The sequence below is a fragment of the Schistocerca piceifrons genome, chromosome 5, assembly GCF_021461385.2.
Source record: "Schistocerca piceifrons isolate TAMUIC-IGC-003096 chromosome 5, iqSchPice1.1, whole genome shotgun sequence".
Classification (NCBI taxonomy): Eukaryota; Metazoa; Arthropoda; class Insecta; order Orthoptera; family Acrididae; genus Schistocerca; species Schistocerca piceifrons.
In genome coordinates this window covers 441,289,133-441,301,071 of record NC_060142.1, presented here as the reverse complement: position 1 = coordinate 441,301,071, position 11,939 = coordinate 441,289,133, and the positions used below count along the sequence as shown (strand labels likewise).

Sequence of the window (11,939 nt, the reverse complement as noted above, 5' to 3'; positions counted from 1 at the left end):
TAGCTAACACTTGGTTCAAGTATCATGAAAGAAGGTTGTATACATGGAAGAATCCTGGAGATACTAGACGGTATCAGATAGATTATATAATGGTAAGACCGAGATTTAGGAACCAGGTTTTAAATTGTAAGACATTCCCAGGGGCAGATGTGGACGCTGACCACAATCTATTGGTTATGAACTGTAGATTAAAACTGAATACACTGCAAAAAGGTTTTAAGGAGATGGGACCTGGATAAACTGACTAAACCAGAGGTTGTACAGGGAGAGCATAAGGGAACAATTGACAGGAATGGGGGAAAGAAGTACAGTAGAAGAAGTATGGATAGCTCTCAGGGATGAAGTAATGAAGGCAGCAGAGGATCAAGTAGGTAAAAAGACGAAGGCTAGTAGAAATCCTTGGGTAACAGAAGAAATATTGAATTTAACTGATGAAAGGAGAGATGGAAGAGGATGTAGATGAAGATGAAATGGGAGATAGGATACTGCGTGAAGAGTTTGACAGAGCACTGAAAGACCTGTGTCGAAACAAGGCCCCAGGAGTAGACAACATTTCATTAGAACCACTGACGGCCTTGGGAGAGCCGTGCCTGAAAAAACTCTACCATCTGGTGAGCAAGATGTATGAGACAGGCGAAACATCCTCAGACTTCAAGAAGAATATAATAATTCCAATCCCAAAGAAAAGAGGTATGAAAATTACCGAACTATCAGTTTAATAAGTTACAGCTGCAAAATACTAACACGAATTCCTTACAGACAAATGGAAAAACTTATAGAAGCCGACCTCGGGGAAGATCAGTTTGGATTCCGTAGAAATATTGGAACACGTGAGGCAATACTGACCTTACGAGAGACCTTAGAAGAAATGTTAAGGAAAGGCAAACCTACGTTTCTAGCATTTGTAGACTTAGAGAAGCTTTTGACAATGTTGCCTGGAATACTCTCTTTCAAATTCTAAAGGTGGCAGGGATAAAATACAGGGAGCGAAAGGCTATTTACATTTTGTACAGAAACCAGATGGCAGTTATAAGAGTCGAGGGTCATGAAAGGGAAGCAGTGGTTGGGAAGGGAGTGAGACAGGGTTGTTGCCTCTCCCCGATGTTATTCAGTCTGTATATTGAGCAAGCAGTAAAGGAATCAAAAGAAAAATTCAGAGTAGGTATTAAAATCCTCGGAGAAGAAATAAAAACTTTAAGGTTCGCCGATGACATTGTAATTCTGTCAGAGACAGCAAAGGACTTGGAAGAGCAGTTGAACGGAATGGTCAGCGTCTTGAAAGCAGGATATAAGATGAACATCAACAAAAGCAAAATGAGGATAATGGAATGTAATCGAATGAAGTCGGGTGATGCTGAGGGAATTAGATTAGGAAATGAGACACTTAAAGTAGTAAAGGAGTTTTGGTATTTGGGGAGCAAAATAACTGATGATGGTCGAAGTAGAGAGGATATAAAATGTAGACTGGAAATGGCAAGGAAAGCGTTTCTGAAGAAGAGAAATTTGTTAACATCGAGTATAGATTTAAGTGTCATGAAGTCGTTTCTGAAAGTATTTGTATGGAGTGTAGCCATTTATGGAAGTGGAACATGGACGATAAATAGTTTAGTCAAGAAGAGAATAGAAGGTTTAGAAATATGGTGCTACAGAAGAATGCTGAAGATTAGATGGGTAGATCACATAACTAATGATGAGGTATTGAATAGAATTGGGGAGAAGAGGAGTTTGTGGCTCAACTTGACTAGAAGAAGGGATCGGTTGGTAGGACATGTTCTAAGGCATCAAGGGATCACCAATTTAGTACTGGAGGGCAACGTGGGGGGTAAAAATCGTAGAGGGAGAACAAGAGATGAATACACTAAGCAGATTCAGAAGGATGTAGGCTGCAGTAGGTACTGGGAGATGAAGAAGATTGCACAGGATAGAGTAGCATGGAGAGCTGCACAAACCAGTCTCAGGACTGAAGACCACAACAACAACACAATTACATTTACAGAAATATTCATGAATTAGAAAACTGCGTAAAATGTAAGACTGTGCGAATCATTGGACTCCACACAAAATTGTTATGTATTACGGGAAGTGACTATCATAATAAGAACAGAGAAGAACAGAAATACAGCTTCTCATGCATGAAATACGTGTTTATATTTTCTTTCTTTCAGTAAGGTAAACTCCAGTTATACACATATTCTAAAGTAATTCTTCATGAATAAGTTGTAGCTTGTTTAACTGAATTATTGAGATTCGGCTTTTTTAAGTTTATTTCATGAACATGCACGGTCCCTCATAATTTATCAATGCTTGTTACGGAAAAGTATAACTATTTCTTTCATTAATTAAAAAAAATTAAAATCAAGGATCAATCTCATGGCTGGTTATCTCACCGCTAGGAGCACTGGAGTTGTCAGGCGGTAACAATAATTTTCGTAGCAGTGAGTGTCACGACTGAGCGCAGATCGAACTCGACACCTCAAAATTTGTAGTCCGGCTCATTACCACTGAGCCACACTGCACTGAGGTGACAACCGTCATATGACAGTGATATGCACATATGTGGTGGTAGTGTCACATACACAAGATGTGAAACGACAGTGTATTGGCGGAGCTGTCAGTTGTCCTCAGGTGATTCATGTGAAAATGTTTCAGACCTAATTATGGCCGGACGACGGGAATTATCAGATTTTGAACGTGGAATGGTAGTTGTAGCAAGAAACATGGGACTCCCAATTTCAGAAGTCGTTACGGAATGCATTATTCCAAGATCTACAGTGTCAAGAGTGTGCTGAGAATACCAGATTCAGGCATCACCTCTCACCACGGACAAAGCAGTGGCCAAAGGCCTTAACTTAACGACCGAGAGCAGCAGCGTTTGTATAGAGCTGTAAGTCCTAACAGGCAAGTGACGCTGCGTGAAACAACCGCAGAAACCAATATTGGACGTAAGACGAACACATCCGTTAGGGCAGTGCACCGAAATCTGCCATTAATGGGCTACTGCAGCAGACGACCGACACGAGCGCCTCTGCTAGCAGCCCGACATCGCATGCAGCGCCTCTCCTGGGCTCGTGGCCGTATCAGTTGGGCTGTGGAGGACTGGAAAACCGTGACCTGGTCAGATGAGTCCCGATTTCAGTTAGTACGGGCTCGAGTGTGGCGCAGACCCCGTGAAGCCATGATCCCAAGTTGTCAACAAGGCACTGTGGAAGCTGTAGGCGGCTCCATAATGGTATGGGCTGTGTGTGCATGAAATGGACTGGATTCTCTGGTCAAACAGAACCGATCATTGACTGGAAATAGTTGGGGATCATTTGCAGCCATTCAAGGGCTTCATTTTCCCAAACAACGAAGGAATTTTTATGGATGACTATGCACCGTGCTACCGGCCCACAGTTGTTTAAGATCGATTTGAAGAACATTCTGGATAATTCGAGTGAATGATTTGGCCTCCAAGATCGCCCAACGGGAGTCCCATCGAACGTTTAAAAGACATAATCGAGAGGTCAGTTCGTGCACAAAATTCTGCACTTGCAACACTTTCGCAATTAAGGACGGCAATAGACGCAGCATGGCTCAGTATTTCTGCAGGGGGCTTCGGAAGACTTGTTGAGTCCATGCCACGGCGAGTTGCTGAACTACGCCGGGGAAAAGGAGGTCGGACACGATGTTAGGAGGTATCCCATGACTCACCTCAGTGTATTAGAAAATGTCAACCAGGAAACTTACACGGGCGCAGGTTTCAAGGGACGTCCTTCGCGAGGGTACGTTTGCCGACGACGGTTGGTGTAGTGACAGGTGACGAGGTGAAGAAGCGGGCAGACGCTGTCGGTCCCGTTGACGCGCCGTTAGTTGCTGTAGCTGGAGGTATGTAGATGGGATGCGTGTGGCGCGCTGCCGCGACCGGTTCCTCCGGAGCCCCGCGGCAACGGGTCATCGCCGGCCGCCTCTCCTCGTTGTTTTTGCTCCCGCCGATGGGAAACATTGGGGGGAGGGGGGGCTGAGCACGGCGTCCTCCAGCAGGTCTTCGGCTGCCGCCCGGAAAGTAGTCCAAGTTCAGAGGCGGACGGAGGAGCATTGTCAAGACCGCGCCTGCCTGGAAGCTTTCTTTCGCCCCTGCGCTGGTGCCAGTCGGTACGTGCTTTCGGACAGGAGGAAGCCCTTCGAGAATGCTGCGAACGAGAGTCGTTAAAAGAATATAGAGAGACCTGTCTTCTGAATAACAAGAACGCCGAAAATGACGACAAGGTAAGCTTCAACGATGGAGCGTATTTCTTCTGTACCTTTGGGAATGTTATTAATAAGTTCTCCTTTTTGAGATATTTCATAATGAAATTAGCACTTGATCACATAATGTAGGCGTTCATGGCCAGTATTCATACACAACCAAGAATGAAATCAGTCTATTTTTTACTCTTGTTTGTGTCAGATCTTCTTCGGCACTTGGCCGAATCTGTAGATATTAATTCAGCTCTTAAGATAGTGCCTAGGTTGGTATCGAGTTCCTTGACTACCAGAAGGCATTCTATACAGCCCACCACTGTCACTTAATATACAGAATCCGATATTATGGAATCTCGGGCCATCTTTATAATTGGATTCAGGGCTTTTCAGGAGATAAATCTCTACCGACATTCTTTAGAGGAGACTCCATCCAAAAATTTAACTTTTCTTCAACTTTGCAGATTTCATAGAAATTTTATAATCATGTCTATCATGTAAAGATGTAACAATACTCAAGGTGTGAAGTCCAGAACAAAATTGGTTTTTGAATTTTTAATTTTTAATAAGTTCTTAATAGTAGTCTTGAAAACCAACTTTTGGTACTCAGATGTAAATTTTCACATTCCAAATTTTTTAAGTATATTCACACGACATTGTTCAATAGTTCTATGTATACATTTTATGAGAAAAGTTATTACTTAGCTGTAAATTTCTTTTCAAATTTCAAGCGTAAATTTCCTTGCAATATCGATACATAAATGTGGTAATACAATAGACAAATTACATTTTCTATAATGTTAATGCCAGAAGCAGAGTTCGTTATGTTTGCAAATGACACAAGTATTGCAATAAATAGTATGTCGAGTGTCGTGTAGTTCTAGAAAGATCTGCTAATGAAATTTTCATGGATATTAATAAATGGTTTAAAGCCAACTCAGACATTAAACTTCTAAAAGACTCACTATATGCAATTCAGAACCTGTAAGAGGTTTCCACCCAGCATATGCATAAAGTATGAAGAAGAGCAGATAAAAGAGGTTGACAGTCTTAAATTCCTGGGATTACAACTTACGATAAATTCAGTTGGGAGGAGCACACCACAGAACAGCATAAACGCCTTAACAAATCTGTATTTGCAATTCAAGTGTTAGCTGACATAGGCGACATAAAAATGAAAAAGCTTTCATACTTTGCCTACTTTCATTCTATAATGTCATATGGTATAATATTTTGGGGTAACTCTTCAAGTCAAACAAAAGTTTTCAGAGTCCAAAAGCGTGTAATACGTATTATTTATGGAGTAAATTCACGGACATCCTGTAGAAACCTCTTCAAAGAACTGGGTATACTAACTACTGCCTCTCAGTATATTTACTCCTTAATGAAATTTGTCCTAAATAATATATCTCTTTTCACAACAAACAGCTCAGTTCATACATACAATACCAGGAACAAAAACGATCTGCACAAGGACTAAAAAGCACTTACTTTAGTTCAAAAAGGGGTCCACTACTCAGGAGCACTCATCTTCAATAATTTGCCAACAAACATAAAAAATTTAGTTACAAATAAAGATCAGCCTGAAAGACTTACTAGTGCCCAACTCCTTCTACTCCATTGACGAATTTTTTAATAGAAACAAATGATGTATTGTTATTTCAGCCTTAAAAAAAAAAAAAAAAAAAAAAAAAAGACCTGACATGTTCCACATCCACGAGGATCCCCTCAGCACGGATCTATGGAACGAAAAACTAATCTAATCTATGTAAACACCTAGGGATCAGATCCTGCATAAGGTTCATTGAGACTGGTTGATATTTAGGACAATAAGTTGGCATTGAACTTAGGAAAACAACATTATGGGAAAATGGATTTTTAAATACTATTGAAAAACGAATGCCAGTGCAAGACACATACGTTTTACCTTCCTGCTCCCGTAAGACGGCTTCTTCTCGTAATTCAAGTTCAGTGTAATCTTTTACTTGAATTTTTGCTTCTCCAGGCAGTGTCTTGTGGACTCCTTCGTTGACCTCTAGATAAGCACACCTTCTTCTGGGAGAATGATAAAGGACTGCTGGGACCCCTGCTCTCTTTAGTCTTCAGACATCACATACTGAACTGTAAACAGTTTTTGCAAGACCCAAAAGCATCTTCTTTTTAGACACAAAAATTTTTTTGGGACGTTTGGACCATATGAGACTGTGCAAACTTTCATTGGCATTTTGTGTCTTGCCATGAGTGCATCTTGCCAATAGTGCATCAGATGTAAGTCTCTAATAGATAGGTACCAATTTGACAACAACTTGCCATCAGTGCATCTTGCCAATAGTGCATCAGATGTAAGTCTCTAATAGATAGGTACCAGTTTGACGGCCGGCCAAGGTGGTCTCGCGGTTCTAGGCGCGCAGTCCGGAACCGCGCGACTGCTACGATAGCAGGTTCGAATCCTGCCTCGGGCATGGATGTGTGTGATGTCCTTAGATTAGTTAGGTTTAAGTAGTTCTAAGTTCTAGGGGACTGATGACCACAGCTGTTAAGTCTCATAGTGCTCAGAGCCATTTGAACCATTTGAACCAGTTTGACAACAACAGTCGTTCTAAGATGAGCGTGTTATCTCTGTGAGGTCCTGGTACTTGACCTAGTACGTGCAACTCGAATACAGCCAAATCGTTTTTGGATCTAAGAGTAAACTCTCCAAAGATGTGAAACAGCCTTTAAATTTTTTTAAAATATTTAAGTTTTAGGGTGTTTTCTCCCATTAACAGCGTGAAATCGTCGGACGTAGAACCAACTTCTGGAACACCACAACAGAATATTGTGGGATCGTTACTGTTCTTGATGTGTAGAAGTGTAAGAGTCATTACCCCCCCCCCCCCCCTCCCCCTACTTTTTCTGTTGTTTCGACAGATATTTGCAATTTCATGTTTGCAAGGAGTAACTAGAGGCAGCCCATACAAACAGTGCTCACGTCTTTCTTGCTATGCCCAGTGTCGGCAGAAACCATCGTTTCGTGTTCCGTTACAAACAAAATGAGTTTTAAAGTGGAATTTTACGCGACCATTCGATAGAGCGGTACCAGATTAGTCTAGTACGGTACTTGTTTTATAGATATACGAGGGTCACTCTAAAAGAAAGGCACACTATTTTTTTTAATCCAACTTTCATTCTACATGTTTGAAAGTCTTACAGTATGTCGATACATTCTTTAGGAAAAATATTTTCATTACTCCTCATAATTTCCATCCCTCTCAACTGCCTTACGCCATCTTGGAACCAGCGCCTGTATACCAGCACGGTAAAATTCTGGACCAACCTGTTGGACCCACTGTTTGGCAGCGTGCACAAGGGAGTCATCATCTTCAAACTTTGTTCCACGAAGAGAGTCTTTCAGTTTCCCGAAGACAAGGTAGTCACATGGAGCCAGGTCATGACTGTAAGGCGGGTGTTTCAGTGTTGTCCATCCGAGTTGTGTGATCACTTCCATGGTTTTTTGATTGACGTGTGGCCGTGCATTGTCGTGCAACAGCAAAACATCCTGCTTTTTACGATGTAGTTGAACACGATTCAGCCAAGCTTGAAGTTTCTCCAGTGTCGTCACATATACATCAGAATTTATGGTGGTACCACTTGGCATGATGTCTACAAGCAAGAGTCCTTCGAAATCGAAAAACACCGCAGTCATAACTTTTCCAGCAGAAGGTGTGGTTTTGAATTTTTTTTCTTGGGTGAATTTGCATGAAACCACTCCATTGATTGCCTCTTCATCTTTGGTGAAAAATGATGGAGCCATGTTTCATCACCTGTCACAATTATTCCAAGAAATTCATCTCCACCATTCTCGTACTGTTCCAAAAGTTCGCTGCATACCGTTTTTCTTGTTTCTTTGTGAGCCACTGTCAACATCCTGGGAACCCACCTGGCACAAACCTTTTTTCACTGCAACACTTTCAGTATTCTGCAAACACGTTCTTCCCCTATCCCAAAGTAGCGTGACAATTCGTTTACTGTGTCAGCAGTCACCAATTCGTTAACTCTTTGCACATTGTCTGGAGTGTGTGCAGCCCGAGGCCTGCTGCTGCGAGGACAATCCTCAATATTGCCGTACCCGCTTTCATCATGTAACCTACTTGCCCACCGACTAACTGTACTGCGATCGACAGCAGCATCTCCATACACCTTTTTCAACCTCTTGTGGATGTTTCCCACTGTCTCGTTTTCCCAGCACAGGAATTCTATGACAGCACGTTGCTTCAGACGAACGTCAAGTGTAGCAGCCATCTTGAAGACATGCTGTGACGGCGCCACTCACGGGAACAGGTTGAACTAAGTTTGAAAACAAGCGGGAAGGATGTATCTACACACCGTAAAACTTTCACACATGCAGAATGAAAACTGTCTTTTTATAAAAATAGTGTGCATTTCTTTTGGTGTGACCCCCGTATATCAACAGGGACAGTAGAACATGAAGAGTAACCAGTACTCTGGCAGCGACTGAGCAGTGGTGATGCATGGCAGTAGCGGTCAGCACGAGTCAGAGAGGTGCTTGGCTCTGAGCACTATGCAACTTAAACTTCTGAGGTCATCAGTCGCCTAGAACTTAGAACTACATAAACCTAACTAACCTAAGGACATCACACACATTCATGTCCGAGGCAGGATTCGAACCTGCGACCGTAGCGCAGGGAGGTGCTCTCACTACTGGTTATACACTAGAGAAAACGCACTTGACAGCACTTAGAAAGATGTATTAACAATCTGGTGGATAACTTCAGATGTTCCGTCAGCCTGCTCATGGAGGATGCGGCTGTATGTAGGAACGCTGTAAGCCCAGGGAATTGTAGCGTAATTCAGTTATCTTGCAGAGGAACGACACTTCTGCAAGGACTGTCAGCAGACTCTCGGTGTAAATAAATAAAGCGTATTGCTCACGAATTTCTCGATTACTGCATTACCGTCCAGAGTGAACTACAGTCGAACAACCACAGTAAAGTAGCTGTAGGAAAAATAGGTAACAGAATAGGATTCATCAAAGAAAATAAAAGCTGGCTTGCGAACTGCAGATATACAGGGGCTGGAGATAAATATGGAACATCACAAGCATAACACATTACCATGCGTAATACGGCGTAGGAAAATCTCTGGCATCCGAAACAACTTCCAGTCGTCTCGGAATGAATAAGCACAGGTCAAGGGAATCTTGTTCCAGTCTTCCTGCAAAATAGTCGCAAGTTCAGGTAACGGAAATGGGGGCGTGTAGTGATCACGCACCCTTCTCTCCAAAGTAGAACACAAAGGCTCAGTAATACTGAGATCTGGTGACTGGTGGGCAGGGGAGATGCGACAACCCATCCTTGTGTTCACAAAACCAGTCCTGGTCGATGCGAGTTGTGTGAACTGGGGCCCTGCCCTATTACAACACACCATCACCAATGGGGAACAATCATTGGATTGTGGAATGGACCTGATCAGCCAAAATAGTCACATAATCCTTGGCAGTAATGTGACCTTTCAGAGTAACCATAGGACCCATGGAATACGGTGATATGGCTGCCCAAATCATCACCAAACTCAAACCATATTTCACTCTTGTACGAAAACTCTTCAGGAATTGGAAACAGTGCGAAGCAAGACTCATCTGACCAAATGACATTCTTCTGTTGCCCCATAGTCCAGAATTGTAACTTCAGCCCCACGTTTTCCTGCTACGGGCATTTGCATCACTGATGAGTTGTTTTGGAATTCCAGCTCACCATGTAATTCCCTGTTTCTGGAGATCACTTCGTGTTGTTTTGGTGCTAACATGGCACGCGAGTGTGAGAGTCAGTTCTGCAGTCACTTTTGCAGCTGGTCTCTCTTATTTTTCGTCACAATCTTCTTCAATGGCCATCTGTCACTATCGCTCAACACACACTTTCGTCCACGTTGTGACTTAGCGGATGATGTTTCTTCGCTTTCCCTGTATGCAGTACAAATCCTCGCTAAGGTGCCTCTTGAAACACCAAACACTTCGGCTGCCTTAGTTACAGAAGCACCAATGATTTGCCCACATTCCAATTCACTTAGACCCGACATAATCCTCTCACAACTACACAGAACACTGTTCTGACCACGGTCCACGCTGAACAACATAGCACAGGTGCTACTCGTGGTCAAAGAAAACAACGCAATCTGCAGGCTTGTATAGCATGTGCATTTTTGTTGAAGCATGGCTAGCATATGCATTTATGTTGAAGCATGCGTTTCTCGCGGTGTTTCCATATCTTCGTCGAAGCCCTGAATATTTACGTGAAGATAGTAAATTGTTGTTCTCAGGAACAGTAATCGGTATAAACATTTACTCTCCTGCGTACATCGATGTTAAATAGATTTGTGAAAGAATTACGAAAGTTTAAATTTCAAACAGAATATTTGACGTTAACGTGAAGAACTTGCGTCAGTGACTGTATATAGCAACTTCATGGAGACTGCGAGTGTTGCAAAAGAAACTTAGTAATAATAAACCATTAACAAACGAGACGGCCTGAAATAGGAATGGTACTCTGTGCTCGAAGAGTTTTGGCGTAACGTAAAAACTTTAAATTTATATTCGTTGTTAACATATTTCACACCTTCAGAAGAGTATTAACGAACTATTGTCAGGCTTTATTTTCGAATCCTCTTTATCCCTGTCGTCATCAGTTATATTGCTGTCCATGTAACAAAACTCGTCTATTACTTTTAGCGTCTGTTTGCCGAATCTAATTCGCTCAGTATTGTGTGGCTTAATTCAACTACACTCCTTTACCTTTCTTTACTTGTTTTGTGATGTAAATAACAGATACATAATTGTAAAAAGTGGTTAGTTGTAGCTATGTTTGGAGTACCATTCTAGAATTCATGTGAAGTCATTTAGAATCAGCATTGACGGATGACCATCTGAACCCAGCTATTCACTGAACCACTGTACCAACCTTTTAGCAAACAGCACCAGCTGAAACAGCAACAAGAACGACAATGTTGTCTTACACGAAGTGTATTCGCAGTTGCGAATATGGACTACCATCGGCTCTATAATGGAATGACGTCAATGAAAATTTGTGCCGGACCGGGACTCGAACCTGGAGACTTACCATAAGGCCAGACCCAAACTTCCCTGTGTCGTGAACCATGTGTCTCCAACCTGCACTCGTACATCCATTATGCATATTTCGCACAGGATAGAAATTTTAATTGAAAGCCTCGCCTCAGGTGTCGGCAGTTATATGCGATATTGCAATGCATGTTTTATTCAGAAGGAATGCATGTCCGAAGGAACATTGCGTCATACTTCTGAACAACGCAGGTACTGCAATGTCGTATATATCGTATGTTGCCGTACGACGACAATTGTTTGGGGGGGGGGGGGAGGAGAAAGTTTGTCTAGGAGACAAATCTCATGATGAGTTCCCAGAGAAGAAGCCCGTTGCATGTGGAACCACTCAATTTCAATCACGACGTGATGAATTAAATCATTCGTAAATTTCGCGTCGAAGGATTTGTTCGTCGATATTTATCTCTAATACACTCCACCGACAACTTCTTAGACACTACGTAGTTCAAACGAATAACACCATCGAACATACATTCTTACCAAAAGTAAGTCGACCTCTGGTTATCTATCAATTTACGGAAAAAAGGCAAACCAAGGAGAACGTAAATCTGGGCTGGACGAGGATTTCCACCGCCTTAATTCAATACAG

At 42.2% G+C, this 11,939-nt stretch overlaps 1 protein-coding gene across 1 annotated transcript in view; it reads left to right on the top strand.

The window, feature by feature from the left end:
- The first annotated feature begins 4,070 nt into the window (after window positions 1-4,070).
- Window positions 4,071-11,939, top strand: part of LOC124799064 (metabotropic glutamate receptor-like) — a 131,006-nt gene continuing 123,137 nt past the window's right edge. The window contains exon 1 of the mRNA XM_047262602.1: window positions 4,071-4,245. Coding sequence (XP_047118558.1) covers window positions 4,235-4,245 — 11 coding nt within the window. The 5' untranslated portion in view covers window positions 4,071-4,234. The remainder of the gene's footprint in view (window positions 4,246-11,939) is intronic.